Below are 21605 nucleotides of genomic sequence, written 5' to 3'. Positions count from 1 at the left end.
CCCCTTTAAGCGTCTTACAGCTGATGTTTTGGATCAGTGTAGGCATTCCTAGATTACTCTGTGTATGTCAGAAAGGCAAGTGTGTTGGGGAGGGGTCCACCTGTGGCCCATATATTAGTCAGTCGAGTTCTCTAGTCCTCGTCTGCAGTGGCAGCATTGTCGTTCTGGTTTCCCTGAACTGGCGCACAACGAAACCTTCGCAGGCTATTCTGCACGGTTCTTGGTGCTTTTCTTATCTCCACTTCTGTCCTTATCTGCGCGGTGTAAATTATGCAACCGGTCACCTGAGTCTCGGCCATCGGATCCCCTCCTCTCCACATTTGCAGCCTGACTAGTAGATGAAAATAAACCAGTTTCCGGCGCCGCTTGTTCTTCGTTGTCCTTACAAATCTTCACCAACACAATGGATTCCATTGCAGCTGTCTCTCTTTAGTTTCTCTTCTTGACCTCTCTTGTACCCATCACTAGCAGTTGTAATTGTTCCGGGGAAAGTTGGGTAACGCAAATGATCCACCCCTTGCACTTTCCTGCAGCCCTGAAAGTAGTGTCTGTCTAATGTAGCGATCTGTCCCCGTAACGTAGATGACAAGCCCTTTAGGAGCCATGTTGGTTGTCAGCCACATATTGTTGCCCAACCTCCTCCCTACTTTTTGTTTACCGAACCAATTACCTTGAGTTATTAACATCTCCCCATTACCCTTTTAGGGCAGTCACATGGTCAAGAGATACACTACGAGGAGCTGGAACAGTCTTGCGAATCCAGGCACCAGTTTCTGCCATTTTCCCTTGAGAACCCAGAGAACTCCAGAACAGACAGGTCAACCCAGACAGATGGAGAATGTGGCATTCTACCGTCCACACTACCCATAATGCCTCAGTGTACGGATCCACCACTGACCAACTGTCGTCCAAAATCCTCTCCACAGCCGCCACCTCCACTCGACAGCCGGACCCTATGGACAGAGCAGCTGAGGAGCTTCGCGGCCAGTCAGGAAGGCGTACGGAAGGGAATCATGGCTAAGGTGACCGCGTTACACTTAGACTTGTGCCAGCTCGCCATGGGCATTAATCGGAATAGCGCTGTATTTAAGAAGCTCTTAAAGGTGGAGATGGAGAGGAACAATCTGCTCGCCCACATGAACACTAACCTCAGCAAACTCGCTGCCAGCTTACACCTACTGGCGATCCAGCAGAGCGCCAACCAGCAGGAGCTACAGGGCTTGTTAGATCCACAGAGGAAAGAACCCAAGGAGACCACCGCCGGGCTGTCTACACCACCCATCTCCGTCACATTAACCCCTCCTCCCTCCCATTACCGTTACTATATGCGAACAAGAACAGCGCCCCCTTCTGCCTTAAACTGCAGCTCAGACCTAAGGCCGCCACCGGCAAAGAGAGGACGGAAATAAAAACGTCTTTAAGGAACGGAAGGAATGTTTTGGGTGTGTTTTTCAGACGAAAAAAAAAAGTTTTCTAATTTATAGGAAAATATGAAAGTTCCTTATATTTATGTTACAGTATTAAAGTGTTTGAAGATTAATCTCTGATTATTTGGTGAGAAATTTGGGCATTATAGAAGGGGGTGAAAAGAGACGGACAGGTGTTAAATTGCTTATCACCACCACTTTTGTAAAAAAATTTATACAGAATATATAACAAATGTATCACGTACCTGTCATTCGCAAAAACGTTTTATATAATGTAGATAACATAATATGTATATATGTAATATGCATCGGTTAGGTGAAAAAATGTTGTCTTGTTTCTGCAGATATTGCCTATGTGTCCCTGAGCAGAGACAAAATACAAGAAGTGTGCCCCGGGCAAGCAGGGCTCTGTACACTGAGGACAAGCGGGGCTCTGTACACTGAGGACAAGCGGGGCTCTGTACACTGAGGACAAGCGGGGCTCTGTACACTGAGGACAAGCGGGGCTCTGTACACTGAGGACAAGCGGGGCTCTGTACACTGAGGACAAGCGGGGCTCTGTACACCGAGGGCAAGCGGGGCTCTGTACACCGAGGGCAAGCGGGGCTCTGTACACCGAGGGCAAGCGGGACTCTGTACACCGAGGGCAAGCGGGGCTCTGTACACCGAGGGCAAGCGGGGCTCTGTAGACCGAGGGCAAGCGGGGCTCTGTAGACCGAGGGCAAGCGGGGCTCTGTACACTGAGGCTCTATGACATTCCCCCAGCTCACACAGCGGGCTGATTGACAAGCCAGGAGACTGCACAGAGCCCTACTTGTCCCGCCCACACTTCCTGTATTTTGTCTTTACACAGAGAGACACAGGCAATAGCTGCAGGGACAAGAGAAAAAAAATTTCACCCAAAAATATACACTTTATTTGTTTTTTAACCAATTTAGTTTATATATAATGTTTTATATAAAGGTTTTTTTTTTGTAAATGACAGTGCCCATTAACAACAGAGTTACTCTGTACATACATTACATTACTTATCCTGTATTATACTTCAGAGCTGTACTCACTATTCTGCTGGTGAGGTCACTGTGTACATACATTACATTACTTATCCTGTACTGATCCTGAGTTATATCCTGTATTATACTGCAGAGCTGTACTCACTATTCTGCTGGTGAGGTCACTGTGTACATACATTACATTACTTATCCTGTACTGATCCTGAGTTATATCCTGTATTATACTGCAGAGCTGTACTCACTATTCTGCTGGTGAGGTCACTGTGTACATACATTACATTACTTATCCTGTACTGATCCTGAGTTATATCCTGTATTATACTGCAGAGCTGCACTCACTATTCTGCTGTTGGAGTCACTGTGTACATACATTACTTATCCTGAGTTATATCCTGCATTATACCCCAGAGCTGTACTCACTATTTTGCGTGTTGAAGTCACTATGTACATACAAACAATATATACTGGCACAATATATACAAAAATGAGTCCATATTAGGCCATAAATGCCCATCTAAGTATTTTCTGGTCCAGCCTAATTTTCTACGAAACAACCGCCAGATGTGTAATAATAATATATAATAATAGCAACAACAATAATCATCATAGAGTTGCCCTTAACCTGTTCAGGATGCAGGGCGTATGGGTATGCCCTTGCGTCCTGGTACTTAAGGACGCAGGGCGTATTTATACGCCCTGGTTCAGTTACCAGTGTTTGAAGCATGCTCACGAGCTGAGAACGCTTCAGACCTGGTGGGTCCCAATTGCTATCAGCAGCCAGGACCCAGGGTTAATGGTGGGCACCGCTGATTGGGCCAATGCACAGCATGAACCCTTTAGACGCAGCAATGAAAGTTGATTGCGGCGTCCAAAACTAAAGTAAAATTATCCCGGCAGCTCAGCAGAGCTAATCAAGACTATCTCGCTGAAACCGCGATGTCCCGATCGGACAGAGAGGAGGCAGATAAGGGTCCTACTGCCCTCCTCTCAGCTGATCGGTGATCTGATGCTCCAGCAAGGTTCTGCAGGCTGGAGCAGCAGAGAACCGATAAGGCTGGGTTCACATCACGTTTTCTCCCATACGGGAGCGCATACGGCAGGGGGGAGCTGAAACCTCGCGCTCCCGTATGCCTTTCTATGCGCTCCCGTATGTAATTCATTTCAATGAGCCGGCCAGCGTGAAACGTTCGGTCGGCTCATTTTTGCGCTGTGTGCGCTTTTTCCCTGGACCTAAAACTGTGATCAACCACAGTTTTAGGTCCGGTTGTAAAAGCGCATACGGCGCAAAAATGAGCCGACCGGACCGAACTTTTCACTCCGGCCGGCTCATTGAAATGAATTACATACGGGAGCGCGAGGTTTCAGCTCCCCCCTGCCGTATGCGCTCCTGTATGGGAGAAAACGTGATGTGAACCCAGCCTAACACTGATGAATGCTTTGCTATGGCATAGCATTGATCAGTATATGCAATCAGAAGATTGCATGTTATAGCCCCCTATGGGAACTAAAAAAAAGTTGATAAAGGGGTAAAAGGAGAAAAAGCCCCCCCCCCCCCCAAAAAATGTGTAACCCAATTTCTCTCAAGAAAGGAAATACCTCATATGTGGATGTGAAGTGCTCTGTGGGTGCACTACAAGGCTCAGTAGGGAAGGAGCGACAATGGGATTTTGGAGTGAATTTTGCTGAAATGTTTTTTTGGGGGGAATGTCACATTTAGGAAGCCCCTATGGTGCCAGAACAGCAAAAAAAAAAAAAAAACACATGGCATACTATTTTGGAAACTACACCCCTCATGGCACGTAACAAGGTGTCCAGTGAGCTTTAACACCCCACAGGTGTTTGACGACTTTTCGTTAGTTGGATGTGTAAAATAATTTTTTTTTTCACTATAAAGTGCAGTTTTTTCCCTAAATTTACCATTTTTACAAGAGGTAATAGGAGAAAGTGCCCCACAAAAGTTGTAACCCTACTTCTTCTGAGTATGGAAATACCCCATGTGTGGATGTCAAGTGCTCTGCTGGCGAACTACAATGCTCAGAAGAGGAGGAGCGCCATTGGGCTTTTGGAGAGAGAATTAGTTTGGAATGGAAGTCGGGGGCCATGTGCGTTTACAAAGCCCCCCGTGGTGCCAGAACAGTGGATCCCCCCCCCACATGTGACCCTATTTTGAAAACTACACCCCTCACAGAATTTAATAAGGGGTGCAGTGAGCATTTACACCCCACTGGCGTTTTACAGACTTTTGGAACAGTGGCCTGTGCAAATGAAAAATGTAGTTTTTCATTTTCATGGACCACTGTTCAAAAAATCTCACACCTGTGTGGCATAAATGCTCACTGTACCCCTTATTACATTTCTTGAGGGGTGTAGTTTCCAAAAGGGTCACATGTAGGAGGGGGGGGGGGTCCACTGTTCTGGCACCATGGGAGGGGCTTTGTAAACGCACATGGCCCCCCGACTTCCATTCCAAACAAATTCTCTCTCCAAAAGCCCAATATCGCTCCTTCTCTTCTTAGCATTGTAGTTCACCAGCAGAGCACTTGACATCCACACATGGGGGTATTTTCATACTCAGAAGAAATGGGGTTACAACTTTTGTGGGGCTTTTTTGCTATTACCCCTTGTAAAAAATGAAAAATTTAGGATAACATGTTAGTGAAAAAATAAAATATTTTCATTTTCACGTCCAAATTTAACGAAAATTCTTCAAACACCTGTGGGGTGTTGAGGCTCACTATACCCCTTGTAACGTTCCGTGAGGGGTGTAGTTTCTAAAATGGGGTCACATGTGGGTGTTTTTTTTTCTTCCCTTTATGTCAAAACCGCTGTAACGATCAGCCACCCCTGTGCAAATCACCTCAAATGTACATAGTGCGCTCTCACTCATGAGCCTTGTTGTGCGCCTGCAGAGCATTTTACATCCACATATGGGGTATTTCCGTACTCAGGAGAAATTGCTACAAATTTTGGGGGACTATTTTTCCTTTTACCTGTTGTGAAAATGATAAGTATGGAGCAACACCAGCATGTTAGTGTAAAAAATTTAATTTTTTACAATAACATGCTGGTGTAGACCCCAACTTCACCTTTTCATAAGGGGTAAAAGGAGAAAAAGCCCCCCAAAATTTGTAACACAATTTCTCCTGAGTACAGAAATACCCCATATGTGGCCCTAAACTGTTGCCTTGAAATACGACAGGGCTCCAAAGTGAGAGAGCGCCATGCGCATTTAAGGCCTGAATTAGGGATTTGCATAGGGACGGACCTGGATGCAAGAATTACACTTGCCTCTGATACTAAAATTACCCTACGGCAGTGTTTCCCAAACGGGGTGCCTCCAGCTGTTGCAAAACTCTCAGCATGCCTGGACAGTCAATGGCTGTCCGGCAATAATGGGAGTTGTTGTTTTGCAACAGCTGGTAGCACCGTTTTGGAAACAGTGTTGTACGATACATTTTTCATTTTTATTGGGGGGGAGGGGACTGTGTAGGGGTATGTGTATATGTAGTGCTTTACTTTTATTTTGTGAGGTGTAGTGTTTTTAGTGTACATTCTCACGGGCGGGTTCACAGCGAATTTCCTGCTGGGAGTTTGAGCTGCAGCAGAAAATTTGCTGCACCTCAAACTTGAAGCAAGAAACTCACTATATACCCCCACCTGTGTTAATGTACCCTGGACATTCACTCGGGATGGGGGGATAGAGCAAACCTTCAGTTGTTGCAAAACTACAACTCCCAGCATGCCCTTTGGCAGTCTGTGCATGCTGGGGGTTGTAGTTATGCAACAGCTGGAGGCACACTGGTTGCAAAACAGAGTTTGTTACTTAACTCAGTGTTTCACTACAAGTGTGCCTCCAGCTGTTGCAAAACTCCCAGCATGTACGGTCTTTCAGTACATGCTGGGAGTTGTGATTTGCAACAGCTGGGGGCACACTACTGCAACTCCCAGCATGCCGTTGGCTGTCAGTGCATCTTTGGGTCTGTAGTTATTCAACTGCTTTAGGCACACTTTTTCATAGAAAAATGTGCCTACAGCTGTTGCATAACTACAACTACCAGCATGCACAAACTACCAAAGTGCATGCTGGGAGTTGTAGGTGTGACTTCTGCTGTTGCTTAACAACAACTCCCAGCATGCCCTTTTGTGCATGCTGGGAGTTGTTGCTAGGCAACAGCAGGAGGCACGGCCTTACCTCCTGCTACTGCTCTGCCGGATCCTGCCCGACACTGCCATCGCTGTCTGGGGCTGGGTGTCCTCTCCTGGACCTGGGGCCCCCCTGATCCCCAGTGGTATCAGGGGGCCCCAGGTCCAGGGGAGGACTCCAGACACCTGCTCTCACTCACCGGAATAGGGGCGGAGTGGGTGTCGTTACGGACACCCCCACAGGAGGAGTCCTGATTCATCGGCAGATGAATCAGGACAATAGTGAGGTGGCACCAGTGCCGGGTCACCAGGTCACAGACTGACCCGGAATCGCCGCAAATCTCTGATCTGAATGGGGGGGGGGGGGAAGCTGGCTGGTCTCAGCAGGCATCCCAGTCCGGTCCCTGCCAGACGGGGACTGGAGTTCCCATGGGCGTACAGGTACGCCCTGGGTCCTTAAGGGGTTAAAGGAACAATTAATCTCCTGTATCACTGTTTACTCAAATTTGATGATATGGTCTTTGAGGCCACTTTATACAGTACAACTTGCTTGTCCCAGGTCGGACTCCCTTTTGCCTTCATACTGCATGGCATACATCATACAAGGTGCTGGAAACATACCTGAGATTTTACTCCATATGGACATGATGACATCACACAGTTTCTCCATATGGACATGATGACATCACACAGTTTCTCCATATGGACATGATGACATCACACAGTTTCTCCATATGGACATGATGATATCATACAGTTCCTCCATATGGACATGATGATATCACACAGATCCTCCGTATGGACATGATGACATCACACAGATCCTCCGTATGGACATGATGACATCACACAGTTCCTCCATATGGACATGATGCCATCACACAGTTCCTCCATATGGACATGACGACATCACACAGTTCCCCCATATGGACATGACGACATCACACAGTTCCCCCATATGGACATGACGACATCACACAGTTCCTCCATATGGACATGACGACATCACACAGTTCCTCCATATGGACATGACGACATCACACAGTTCCTCCATATGGACATGACGACATCACACAGTTCCTCCATATGGACATGACGACATCACACAGTTCCTCCATATGGACATGACGACATCACACAGTTCCTCCATATGGACATGACGACATCACACATTCCTCCATATGGACATGACGACATCACACAGTCTCTCCATAAGGACATGACGACATCACACAGTCCCTCCATGCGGACATGACGACATCACACAGTCCCTCCATGCGGACATGACGACATCACACAGTCCCTCCATGCGGACATGACGACATCACACAGTCCCTCCATGCGGACATGACGACATCACACAGTCCCTCCATGCGGACATGACGACATCACACAGTCCCTCCATGCGGACATGACGACATCACAGTCCCTCCATGCGGACATGACGACATCACACAGTCCCTCCATGCGGACATGACGACATCACACAGTTCCTCCATGCGGACATGACGACATCACACAGTTCCTCCATGCGGACATGACGACATCACACAGTTCCTCCATGCGGACATGACGACATCACACAGTTCCTCCATATGGACATGATGACATCACACAGTTCCTCCATATGGACATGACGACATCACACAGTTCCTCCATATGGACATGACGACATCACACAGTTCCTCCATATGGACATGACGGCATCACACAGTTCCTCCATATGGACATGACGACATCACACAGTTCCTCCATATGGACATGATGACATCACACAGTTCCTCCATATGGACATGATGACACCACACAGTTCCTCCATACGGACATGATGACATCACACAGTTCCTCCATATGGACATGATGACATCACACAGTTGCTGTAGATTTGTGGGATCCATGATGAGAATCTCCGGTTCCACCACATCCCAGTGGTGATCTATTGGATGAGATCTGGTGACTTTGGAGGCCATTGCAGTCATGTGACCTCATTGTCCTGTATCAGATAATGTGCAAGACTCATCAGACCAGGAAACATTCTTCCATCGTCATTGTCCAGTTTTGGTGCCTGTGTGAATTGTAGCCCGAGTCTCTTTTTCCTACATGTACATACATTACATTACTTATCCTGTACTGATCCTGAGTTATATCCTGTATTATACCCAAGAGCTACACTCACTATTCTGCTGGTGGGAGTCACTGTGTACATACATTACATTACTTATCCTGTACTGATCCTGAGTTATATCTTGTATTATACTCCAGAGCTGTACTCACTATTCTGCTGGTGGGGTCACTGTGTACATACATTACATTACTTATCCTGTACTGATCCTGAGTTATATCCTGTATTATACTCCAGAGCTGTACTCACTATTCTGCTGGTGAGGTCACTGTGTACATACATTACATTACTTATCCTGTACTGATCCTGAGTTATATCCTGTATTATACTCCAGAGCTGTACTCAATATTCTGCTGGTGAGGTCACTGTGTACATACATTACATTACTTATCCTGTACTGATCCTGAGTTATATCCTGCATTATACACCAGAGCTGCACTCACTATTCTGCTGGTGGGAGTCACTGTGTACATACATTACATTACTTATCCTGTACTGATCCTGAGTTATCTCCTGTATTATACTCCAGAGCTGTACTCACTATTCTGCTGGTGAGATCACTGTGTACATACATTACTTATCCTGTACTGATCCTGAGTTATATCCTGTATTATACTCCAGAGCTGTACTCACTATTCTGCTGGTGAGGTCACTGAGTACATACATTACATTACTTATCCTGTACTGATCCTGAGTTATATCCTGTATTATACCCCAGAGCTGTACTCACTATTCTGCTGGTGGGGTCACTGTGTACATACATTACATTACTTATCCTGTACTGATCCTGAGTTATATATCAGACAGGAGGCTAATATCTTGCATTAATCTTTCTTTAATTAATGCCCATAGCAGAAAAAATCTTTATACAAACATTTTTAATAAAATCTTTTAAAAAACTACATATCCCAGCAGTCCCCTGTGAACTCCTCCTCCTATCCCAGCATGCTGGCTGCTATATAAGGGACTGCTTGAAGATCCTCTTCCTCTTTCTTTCTGCTCATAGCAGACAGATAAGTACCTATAGTATATTTGTTTCTTAAATCTCTTTTATATGTATGTTTTCTCTGTTTGAGACATTTCATCTTTAATTAGTGTTATATCTACAGTTGTTTATATATATTTATATAGATATATATATATATTTCCTTCTATATATTTTTCTCTCTTTCTGCTTCCTGTTAGTTGCGGTATTGTTTTCTAATACTATCGTCTTTCGCTATACTTTCGCATCAGTGCTCAAATATATTCTTGTGCCTGGTGCGCTACTCTGTTCTTTTCTCCCTCTTCCTTACCCAGCGCCATTTTGTGAATTTTCGCGCCTTCTTCTTCCTTCCTTCCCGCCGCTGACTGTCTGTTGCGGGGAGGGAGGAGAGGTGGGCGTATCCTCTATGACGTGCGCCGGGTGACGCGCGTTTGCCGACGCCGCACACCCAATCACAGCGCTCCTGGTCGGAAATCTCGCGAGATTTCGGCTGGCCCTCGCTGTAATTTGTATACGCCTCCTCTCTTCATCGCATTGTTGTGCGAGCGGTGAGAGGAACGCCAACGGTTGTTAGCTGTGCTTCTAATAAGTCAGTTCAGGTAGACCTATTACCCTATCCTTTATTACTAATAGTTAGATCAGTGGAGCTCATACCTGCCTCACCTTGGAATAGTCTATAACTATCGCTACTTGTAGCTTTCAGATAGTCTGTGATGGCAGGGGATAACACTAAAGCTCCTTTCCCTGGCATGTCTTCTACTGCTGGTGAGGCAATAGAGTTAGAAGCCTCCCACATAATGTCAGCTTCTCAAATACAAGACCTTATTAATAGGTCCGTCCAGGCTGCATTAGCCTCTGCGGCTCATCCCTCTACTTCATGGGAGAAACCTAAAAAAGGTAAAGCGCTGAGTAAGCGCAAACATATTGCTGGACACTCCGACTCCCCGGCAGGGGAAGAAAACAATATGCCCCAGACAGGACCTACCCCGGCCTGTCACACCCCGCATGTTAAAGAATATGACCGACCCTTGGGCCTCAAGGAGAATAACCATAAGAGGCATAAGTCCACTAATAGAGCAAAACCAAACTCTTTTGACACGTCCAATGATGAGTCTTCTGAAGCCTCTGAGGTGGCTGAGACCACAGACTCAGAATCTGATACAGAGGAGGCGGGGTTTATGGCTGAAAATCCTGACGCCACTCCGGATATACCATCCGAGACACTTTTAGACTCACTTGGTCAACCATTTTTCAGCCCGGAAGCAATCACACACCCTCGCTCCGGAGATTGGGCACCGTTACCGCAAGTCGCGGACTATATAGAATTTTGGACCAGGAGGTCCCTGGATAGAGCTAATCGCAACAAATTGCGAGCCGAATGTCCCAGACCTTACGTGGCCAGAAAGGTGGCTTCTACACCGGAGATAGACCCGGTCTTAGTAAAATATTTGACTCGCTCTGGCAAATATGCCAAAAAGGGAATTGAAAGATCTTTTAAGGTGATCCAGGATCGCATATTGGACCTTCTAGGCCCCTTGACCAAGATTCTTAACCTTTCCGAACAGGCAGCGTCCACTGCCCAACCGGTGGATCTGGTACAATTGAGAGGCTGGGCCCAACGGGCAATCTGCATGTTAGGCAGTGCCAACACCACTTGTTCCATTGAGCGCAGACGGTCTATTTTGATGAAATTGGAACCCCAATTATCTCATTTGGCAGAAACCGAGCCAGGTCCCTCAGCTGAAGGTCTATTATTCGGAGAGGACCTCATAAAGAACATAAATAAATTTGTGAGTCTTTTCACCAGCCTAGATAAGGCCCAGTCCTCACTAAAAAAGGCGGCTCCAAACACAAAGGTTTTTGGCAAGGCCGGCAGGGGCAGAGGGCGACCTGTCGGCCGTTCGGCTCAATACAGGCCCTACACTAGACCAGCCACTCAACCGTACGCTCCTACTCAGCAACCGTACGCATTACCTGTGGCACAACCTGCTCCCTTCTTTCCCCCTCGTGGACGACCCTGGCGAGGACGTGGAGGCCGAGGATTTCCCAGATCTCGCCCGACGACCGGTGAGTACACTCCCATCTCCTCTTCCATACACGTTGGTGGGAGGCAGACTGAGGTATTTTATCCACATCTGGTCCGCGATTACGGCAGATGCTTGGATCCTCAATACGGTAGCAGGATACCAGATAGATTTTCAATCTCTTCCAAAATTGAACATTATTCCACATCCCATTCGGTTTTCTTCCCTAAACGTAGATCTCATAGACAACGAGCTCCAAGAGCTTGTATCGAAGCAGGCAGTGCAAGAGGTAGATCCTCTCTCTCCCGGGTTTGTCAGCAACCTATTCCTTGTCAAAAAGAAGGATGGCGGTTATCGCCCAGTGATCAACCTACGGGACTTAAATCAACATGTGACTTACCATCACTTCAAGATGGAAGGGATCCATCTGTTGCGCGATCTACTATGGCCGGGCGACTGGCTAGTAAAGGTCGACTTAAAGGACGCGTATCTCACCGTCCCCATGCACCCGTCCTCCCAACCATTCCTAAGGTTTCTATGGAGGGAGCGAATGTGGCAATTCACTTGCCTACCATTCGGGTTGTCATCGGCCCCTTGGTGCTTCACCAAATTACTCAAACCAGTAGTGGCAGCCCTCAGGAGCAGAGGGGTACGTTTGATTATCTATCTGGACGATTTGCTAATCATGGCATATTCCAGAAAACAGGCATTGTTACACAGCCAATGGACGGTGTCTTTGTTGGAGGAACTAGGGTTCCTGATCAACAACAAGAAATCAGTGCTGAGTCCTTCCCAGACGATGGAGTTTCTAGGTTTCCAGGTGGATACCGAGCAAGCCGTACTGCGTTTACCCAACGCCAAACTGTCCCTGATTCGCAAAGAAATCCGGGCAGTATTGCGCAAGGGTCGGGTATCGCTAAGAATGATAGCTCGAATTGTCGGCCTGCTGGCAGCCTCCATTCAGGCGATTTTTCCTGCCCCTCTCCATTATCGGGCCCTTCAAAGACTCAAAATTCTTCATCTTCGACAGGGTCTACGCTATGCGGACGAAATTCCCCTTTGTCCGGAAGCAGTAGCAGAGTTGCACTGGTGGCTGCGCCATGCCGTCGAATGGAACGGCAAAGCTATATTCACCTCCTGTCCAGATGTTATAATAGAGTCGGATGCGAGCCGCCACGGTTGGGGTGCTCGCTGTGGGCAAGCCACAACAGGAGGCAGTTGGTCCGAAGAAGAATCCCTTCTTCACATCAACGCACTGGAACTCATGGCGGCATTTTTTGCCATCAAGAGTTTTCTTCCGCACAAGTACAATTGCTGCGTTCTGTTACGCATGGACAATGTAGCGGCAGTGCAATATGTCAATCGCCTTGGTGGCACGAGATCCAGAGTGTTGACGGACATTGCATCCGAATTCTGGCATTTCTGTCTTTCCCGGGACATCATCCCAGTGGCGGAATACCTACCAGGTGTATCCAATTCAGTGGCAGATTGGAATTCCCGTTACCTATCCGATTCCAGCGACTGGATGCTGGATCGCTCGGTGTTTCGGGCGATTCGAGATCTCTGGGGCCCGTTGCATACGGACCTTTTTGCGTCTCGTCTCAACCGTCAGTTACCCCGCTTTTACAGCTGGAGGCCGGACCCGGAAGCGTCAGCAGTGGACGCTTTTCGCCAACCATGGCCGGAGGGGATCCATTATGCGTTTCCCCCCTTCCAGATGATTACCAGAGTGCTTCTTCAGATAGTGACTCAGGGAGCGACGGTGGTGCTGATCACCCCTTGGTGGCCGACGCAACCGTGGTTTCCCCTTCTGTTGGGAATGTCTGTCGATTACCCCCGATTGCTTCCCCAGTCGCCTCAACTTCTCACGAATCCGACCATGGAATCCCATCCGTTGGTCATGGAAGGCAACCTTCCGCTCCTCGGGTGGTTGGTTTCGGGGTGCCAGACGCAGGTGAGGACCTTTCACAATCAGCTAGAGACCTCCTCGCCTTGGCCTGGGCCCCAGGGACTAGATCGGCATATCGATCAGCCTGGGCCTTGTGGGTTCGTTGGTGTGATCAACGACAAATTGATCCCGTTCAGGCACCTGTTTCAGTTGTAGTGAATTATTTAGCAGAATTATTTGAGGCTGGGAAATCTTACAGTTCCCTTAATGTTTACAGATCCGCTATAGCGGCGTATCATTGCCCGGTAGATGCTTTACCGGTGGGCAAACATCCTTTAGTATGCCGACTGTTACGTGGAGTGAAATTTAAACGTCCTCCTCGTCCTCGATATCAGTCGACCTGGGATGTCTCCCGGATTTTAGACATGTTTTCCTCTTGGGAAGACAATGATTCACTGTCCTTAAAGATTCTGTCATTCAAATTGACTATGTTATTATGTCTGGTTTCCATTAAGAGGGTATCGGATGTCAGAGCTCTCGACATCTCTAGACGACAGTTTTCACCTGAAGGGGTCAGATTTTCTGTTGTTCGTAGGACCAAGACAGGACTACAGTCGGTCTTTTACCCCTTTTTTCCGACACATCCCCGACTATGCGTGGTACGTTGTCTTCAAGCGTATGAGACACGCACAGCGTCTTTACGATCTCTTTCTCATACTCAGTTATTAGTATCTTATGTTCAACCTCATTTGCCTGTCACCTCGGCCACCTTGGCCAGGTGGGTAAGGTCGGCCATGGAGATGGCGGGGATTGACATTTCCCTATTTGGTGCCCACTCTTCGAGAGGGGCTATGGCCACTAAAGTAGTTATTTCTGGTGGTTCTCTTTCAGACCTCTTAATGGCCGCTGACTGGTCGTCTGAATCGACTTTTCGACAATTCTATTTCAGACCAAAAGATCATGTTTCTGTATCGATCCTCTGATTTGTTTTATTGTCTATGTTTAAGTAGTAGCTTTAAAATTGCAAGATATGAGCCTCCTGTCTGATATATAAATCGAGATTTTCCTAGCTAACGTGACGGAAAATATAAGTTATATGAAGACAGGAGGCGAGTATCTTCCCTCCCTACCCTCCCTGTTATGGTGTTTTTGTTTTCCTTCCAGGGTATTGAAAGGAGAAGACGAAGACAGCGGTGTTTCGGTGCAGCCTGATATGTTCTGTTGCAATTGTTCCTTAACAGTTTCGTTCCCGGTTTTCGGTCCTGTTGGCCGGAGGTTCGGAGTTACCGAGGAGGAGCTGTCCCGGATTCCGGCGACGGTCATACAGTTCGCATAAAGAAAGAGGAAGAGGATCTTCAAGCAGTCCCTTATATAGCAGCCAGCATGCTGGGATAGGAGGAGGAGTTCACAGGGGACTGCTGGGATATGTAGTTTTTTAAAAGATTTTATTAAAAACGTTTGTATAAAGATTTTTTCTGCTATGGGCATTAATTAAAGAAAGATTAATGCAAGATACTCGCCTCCTGTCTTCATATAACTTATATTTTCCGTCACGTTAGCTAGGAAAATCTCGATTTATATCCTGTATTATACTCCAGAGCTGCACTCACTATTCTGCCACTGGGGTCACTTCATACACAAATTACAGTACTTATCCCATACTGAGTTGCATCTTATATTATACTTCAGAGCTGCACTCTCTATTCTGCTGGTGAGGTCTTATTAGAAATCTTTCCCACAAATCCTCACCTGCCCCGGATATTTACTCTCATCCTCAGGTCACAGCACATGACCGGTCACACTCCCTGTGATGTCAGACGGGCCGAGGACATGGCTGCAGCACAGGAGTCTTTGCAGAAGGATGAGCCATTGTCAGCATGGAGGACGGGCAGCCTGTACGTGACGGTACCTGGCGCCGGCGGTGTCAGTCCGACGGCTTTCTTCTTAGCTTCCTCAGCTGTACCAGCATCTGGATTCACTCCCATTTTCTAGGTCTTGTTTGTTAATCATTTCATACAAGTTACTATAGTGAGATGCGCACACGTCTCGCCTCACGCGGACGCCGCTCCTGTGATGTTTACATGTTACACTGAGACGAGGTCCTCACCGAATACTGTACAGACCCGTCCAATGTGCAGGGTCCAATCCTGTGTAAATAAGAGTAATAAAGCGTTCTGCGGTTCAGTACCGGACCATTGTGAAGATCTCTGCTGCTTGTCATCGGTAAACCTACTGATCACAGGTGCAGGTTTGTTACAGTTTATTCAATCTGCCAAAATACAGCAGCACAAACCTCTTTCCTGAGAATTTGTTATATTTTACCTGACACATTGGAGGGGGGGGAGATTTAGCAACGCTGTCTATTTCCCGCATAAATATAAAACAATCTACAGAGCGTTAGGCCGGTCTATTGTGGGCTTAATTTATCAAAAGTCACACGGACTTCGGGATCTACGGTTTAGACTGTATTTAAAGGGGTACTCCAGTGGAATTTTTTTTTTTATTATTATTATTTTTTTATAAATCAACTGGTGCCAGAAAGTTTAACAGATTTGTAAATTACTTCTATTAAAAAATCTTAATCCTTCCAGTACTTATTAGCTGCTGTATGCTCCACAGGAAGTTTTTTTCTTTTTGAATTACCTTTCTGTCTGACCACAGTGCTCTCTGCTGACACCTCTGTCCATGTCAGGAACTGTCCAGAGTAGGAGCAAATCCCCATAGCAAACTTCTCCTACTCTGGACAGTTCCTGACATAGACAGAGAGGTCTGCAGAGAGCACTGTGGTTAAACTGGAGAGAACTACACAACTTCCTGTGGAGCATACAGCAGCTGATAAGTACTGGAAGGATTAAGATTTTTAAATAGAAGTAATTTACTAATCTTTTTAACATGCTGGAGCTAGTCGATTAAAAAAAAAAATTTGTTTGCCACCGGAGTACCCCTTTAAAGGGAGCTCCCCACACATTGTACCCCAAAATATATAAGCTTCCCCTAGTGGTGACATAGTAATGCTGCAGATTCAGAGCTCTGTATCAGTAAAGAAGAACTCCAACCACTATACAGATATAATAAAAAATTAAATAAAAACTCTTTTAGAGGAGACAACCCCCCCACGTGTGACTGACACTCATTACCGCCCCCTGATGGTGATTCGTGGATCTGTAGAAAGGAATCTGTCCCATGTTTTGGCACTAATCCAATAAGTAGTCCAAGGGCGCCACTTTACTGACACTACAATGACTGCATTTGGCCCATGAACAGTGTTGAGTGACAGCAGCACAGAGGATTATAGCAGTGATTAGTGTTGAGCACGAATATTCGTAATGCTAATTTTTATTGCAAATATCGGCACTTTTTTTTTTTCACAAGTGAATTTTTATGCAAATTTTCGGATGGAACAAAAAGTGAAAAAACAACTGCTGAAGTTGAGTTGTTCTTTTCTGTCTGACCACAGTGCTCTCTGCTGACATCTCTGTCCATGTCAGGAACTGTCCAGAGCAGGAGGTTTGCTATGGGGATTTGCTCCTAGTCTGGACAGTTCCTGAGACAGACAGAGGTGTCAGCACAGAGCACTGTGCTTAGGCTGGGTTCACACTACGTTTTGTCCCATACGGGAGCGCATACGGCAGGGGGGAGCTAAAACCTTGCGCTCCCGTATGTCACCGTATGCGCTCCCGTATGTCATTCATTTCGATGAGCCGGCCGGAGTGAAATGTTCGGTCCGGTCGGCTCATTTTTGCGCCGTATGCGCTTTTACAACCGGACCTAAAACCGTGGTTGACCACAGTTTTAGGTCCGGTTGTAAAAGCGCATACGGCGCAAAAATGAGCCGACCGGACCGAACATTTCACTCCGGCCGGCTCATCGAAATGAATGACATACGGGAGCGCATACGGTGACATACGGGAGCGCAAGGTTTTAGCTCCCCCCTGCCGTATGCGCTCCCGTATGGGACAAAACGTAGTGTGAACCCAGCCTAAGACAGACAGAAAAGAACAACTCCACTTCAGCAGCTGATCACTACTAGAAGGATGAAGATTTTTTAATAGAAGTAATTTACAAATCTGTTTAATTTTCTAGAGCCAGTTGATATAAAAAAAAAAGTTTTTGGGTACGTTCAGACGAGCGGATTTTCTGCACGTATTTCGCTGCGGATCCGCCACTGAAGGACCTCTGTATGCTGCCTTTACATGTGCCTGCTAGGAGCGGCAATACGCCACTACGAGCAGACACACTGCGATGTGTGAGTCGCACATTGCGGCAGCTCTAGGCCTAGCTCACTGAGCAGGGGGAGTGGCAGCGATGTGTGCGAGTACACCGCGCATGCGCGGTGCCTCGCACATCGCTTCAGTGTGTCTGCTCGTAGCGGCGTATTGCCGCTCAGAGCAGGCACATGTAAAGGCTTCATACAGAGGTCCTTCAGCGGCGGATCCGCAGCGTAAAATACGCTGTAAGGGTACGTTCACACGAGCGGATTTTCACAGCGTATTTCGCTTCGGATCCGCTGGTGAAGGCCCCGCTCTATGCTGTCTTTACATGTGCCTGCTGGTAGCGGCAATACGCCACGACAAGGAGACACCCTGCGATGTGCGAGTCGCAGTATCCTCGCACATCGCGGGAGCTCTCTGCCTAGCTCAGAGCAGGGAAAGCGGACGCGATATGCGAGTACCCCGCGCACATCGCTGCACTGTGTCTGCTCGTCATGGCGTATTGCCGCTACCAGCAGGCACATGTAAAGACAGCATAGAGCGGGGCCTTCACCAGCGGATCCTTTAGCGTAAAATATGCTATAAATCCGGTCTTCTGAACGTACCCTTTCCCTGGAATACCCCTTTGAAATTAGGTGAAGAGCTGGATACTGTGTGAGAAGACAAATAAGGAGCCCCCTACGGGAACCAGAGGTAATGACAGGGATGGGGGCAGCCTCCAAAGGACACTAGAGCAGTGTTTTCCAAACAGCGTGTCTCCAGCTGTTGCAAAACTACAACTCCCAGCATGCCCGGACAGCCAACGGCTGTCCGGGCATGCTGGGAGGTGTAGTTTTGCAACAGCTGGAGGCACGCTGTTTGGAAAACACTGCACAAGAGGTCATGGCAGGAACAGGACGTCCCCCGCAGGACACTAGTAGTAATGGCCAGGACAGGATTCCTACACATACCATGAGGGAGTGACAGGAGGAGGAGGATTGCCCAATAGGAACCATACGTAATGACATAATTGGGCAGGCACCTGAGGTGTGGACCGCAGAGATTAACACCCAAAAGACACCATAATGACAGTGCCCCTCACATGCCCTGAGATAGCTCTGTAACTATATGCCCTCCCCATAATCCACAGGAAAAAACACATACAAAAGGACGGTTATTTAAGAAATTTATTCTCTTATAAATTAGCTTTTACTCTCTTTACATGGACTGATCCATATATTGCACGTCAGCAGAACATGGCGCCACTAGACGAGGGACAAGGCAGGAAGAGGGGACACCGAGCAGAGTTTCCCCTCCCCCATCTGACAGGCGGGTGGGTACAGAACATACAGTATAGGGGCCTCCAACATAGACATATGATCTGCCAGTAATATACTGAACCGAGCGCCCCCTGGAGGCAGCCGCCGCCTGTCACTGTGCCAAGAACCGGAGAATGACGAGGCGTGCGGCGCCGCCGACCGTTCATAGGTTCTTAGTGCAGCGCCTTCGGGGCTGCCTCCAGTGACAGAAACACGTAAGGGGCCCTCCGGTGACACCGAAATGAACAAATCCCTGTATTATGCAAGGTCTGCAACTGTCTGATGCAGTGTTTCCCAACCAGGGTGCCTCCAGCTGTTGCAAAACTACAACTCCCAGCATGCCCGGACAGCCGAAGGCTGTCCGGGCATGCTGGGAGTTGTAGTTTTGCAACAGCTGGAGGCACCCTGGTTGAGAAACACTGGTCTGATGCCTTCAATTCCAATTTTAGTGAACTGAAACATTCTTACCATTCTTCTACTACTCGGGAAGGGTTTGTTACAGTTGCGTCCAGTCTAGACAAATCCTCTGCGAGGTAAACGCATCCGCAACACAAACTTTTCTCCGGTCCTTACAGTTATTTTTACGTTGTTGAGATTTTTAGCTCCTTTAGGAACGTGTAGACTGATACAACTGAGCAAACCCTCAGCTGTGAGAAGTATTCGATCTGGAAAAAGGTTTTGTTGTACACAAGACGGTTTCCATTCACTGAAAGCATGCAGAGATTTTGAAAAAATAAATAAAAATAAATAAAGGGATTAAAACACATGGGGTGGGGATTAAGACTAGCATTAAATACCCCACTTCCAATGCAAAGTCTGTTGGGGCAAGTTGCAATCAATTTTTAAAGAGGCTGAAACCTTAGATAATTTGGCGCGCCTGTGGCTCTCTGAGTACCATAGCATTGGTTTCCACTAGAATTGATCTTTTCTTCCAGAAATTCAAGTAAATGTATTAAAGGGGTACTCTGGTGCCAGAAAGTTAAACAGATTTGTAAATTACTTCTATTAAAAAAAAAATAATAATCTTTATCCTTCCAGTACTTATTAGCAGCTGTATGCTACAGAGGAAATTCTTTTCTTTTTGAATTTCTTTTTTTGTCTTGTCCAGAGTGCTCTCTACTGACACCTCTGTCCGTGTCAGGAACTGTCCAGAGCAGCATAGGTTTGTTATGAGGATTTTCTCCTGCTCTGGACAGTTCCCGATACGGACTGAGGTGTCAGCAGAGAGCACTGTGGACAAGACAAAAAAGAAATTCAGAAATCAAAGAACTTCCTCTGTAGCATACAGCTGCTAATAAGTACTGGAAGGATAAAGATTTTTTTAATAGAAGTAATTTACAAATCTGTTACAGTTTCTGGCAACAGTTGATTGTAAAAGAAAAAAAAAATAAAATAAAATAAGGTTTTCCACCGGAGTACCCCTTTAAGTCACTAATTGTTTTCACAAACAGGCTTTTTTTTTAATTAACGCCAGAAAACGTATACGAGGCAAATAAATGGCCCTCGACCCCTTTGTATAACTAAAAGCCCTACCACTCTGGACCATGATTAAAGCTTTATTCACTCGACACCGGAAGGCCCCTTTAAGGGATTGCAGATTTCATTTAGCAGCAATATAACAATGCGGCGATGATCGCCACCTGCAGGTCAGTCTTGATGTAACAGCCGCTGCCTGAACGCTGTGTGCGTGTGCCATCGTCTGGCAATGACTAAATTCGTTCCGATATTCTCACTTTTTGAATTCCAAATTAGGCTGCGTTCACACCACGTTTTTGCAATACAGTTCCCGTATACATTTTCAATGTGAAAACCGTACGGAACCGTATTGAAAACCGTATGCATTCACTCTCCATTGAAAACCGTACGCCAAAAGATGCATCAGGTTGTGTCCGTTTTGCATCCTGTACGGTTTTGTCAGTTTTTTTCCCGTACCCAAAACTGTAGCCTACTACGGTTTTTGGTCGGGGTGAAAAACCCTATTAAACTGTATACTTTTTTTTTTTATTTTTTTTAACATGGGGGTCAATGGGAACCATACAGAACCGTATGTGCATACGGTTCCATCCAGTTTTCACCGTACATTTTTTTTACTTTCCACATTTTTTTTCTTGTAATTTCAATCAAACAAGTGAAACTTTATTCATAATGGAATGAAAAGTTAAAAACGTATAGGGTTTTTTCCTTATAAAACGGATGCAACCGGACATCATTTCTCAATAAAAATTTGTACACACGTTTTGATACAATTTAGTCCGGTTTTGAGGATTTCGTTTTTAGTTATCAAAAACCTGATACAGGAACCGTATTACAAAAACGTGGTGTGAACCGGGCCTAATCCAGCTTTCTCATTGGTCCTGAGGATGCAGATTTTTGTTCGATTATGACTGTTCAATCTAGTCGTGTTCTCCCAGGGGCAATGTTGCTCTATAGCAGTGGTCTTCAACCTGCGGACCTCCAGATGTTGCAAAACTACAACTCCCAGCATGCCCGGACA

The 21605-nt window shown here is 46.6% G+C and overlaps 1 protein-coding gene across 16 annotated transcripts in view; it reads left to right on the top strand.

Moving 5' to 3' along the window:
* FAM118B (family with sequence similarity 118 member B) overlaps positions 1-15794 on the top strand; it is a 66529-nt gene extending 50735 nt beyond the window's left edge. For 12 of the 16 annotated variants that reach the window (XM_056544002.1, XM_056543993.1, XM_056544003.1 and 9 more), the window contains one exon: positions 706-1540. In XM_056544002.1, the coding sequence (XP_056399977.1) occupies positions 706-1409 (704 nt within the window). In that variant the 3' untranslated portion in view covers positions 1410-1540. Of the gene's footprint in view, positions 1-705; positions 1541-14766; positions 15000-15380 lie in introns of those variants that run through there. The other 4 variants (XR_008848468.1, XR_008848467.1, XM_056544006.1 and 1 more) reach the window with 3 other exon arrangements.
* The last annotated feature ends 5811 nt before the right edge of the window (positions 15795-21605 follow it).

This window comes from Hyla sarda, chromosome 10, assembly GCF_029499605.1.
Source record: "Hyla sarda isolate aHylSar1 chromosome 10, aHylSar1.hap1, whole genome shotgun sequence".
Taxonomy (NCBI): domain Eukaryota; kingdom Metazoa; phylum Chordata; class Amphibia; order Anura; family Hylidae; genus Hyla; species Hyla sarda.
The sequence above is the reverse complement of the archived record's forward strand: the minus strand, read 5'-3'. Positions and strand labels throughout refer to the sequence as shown.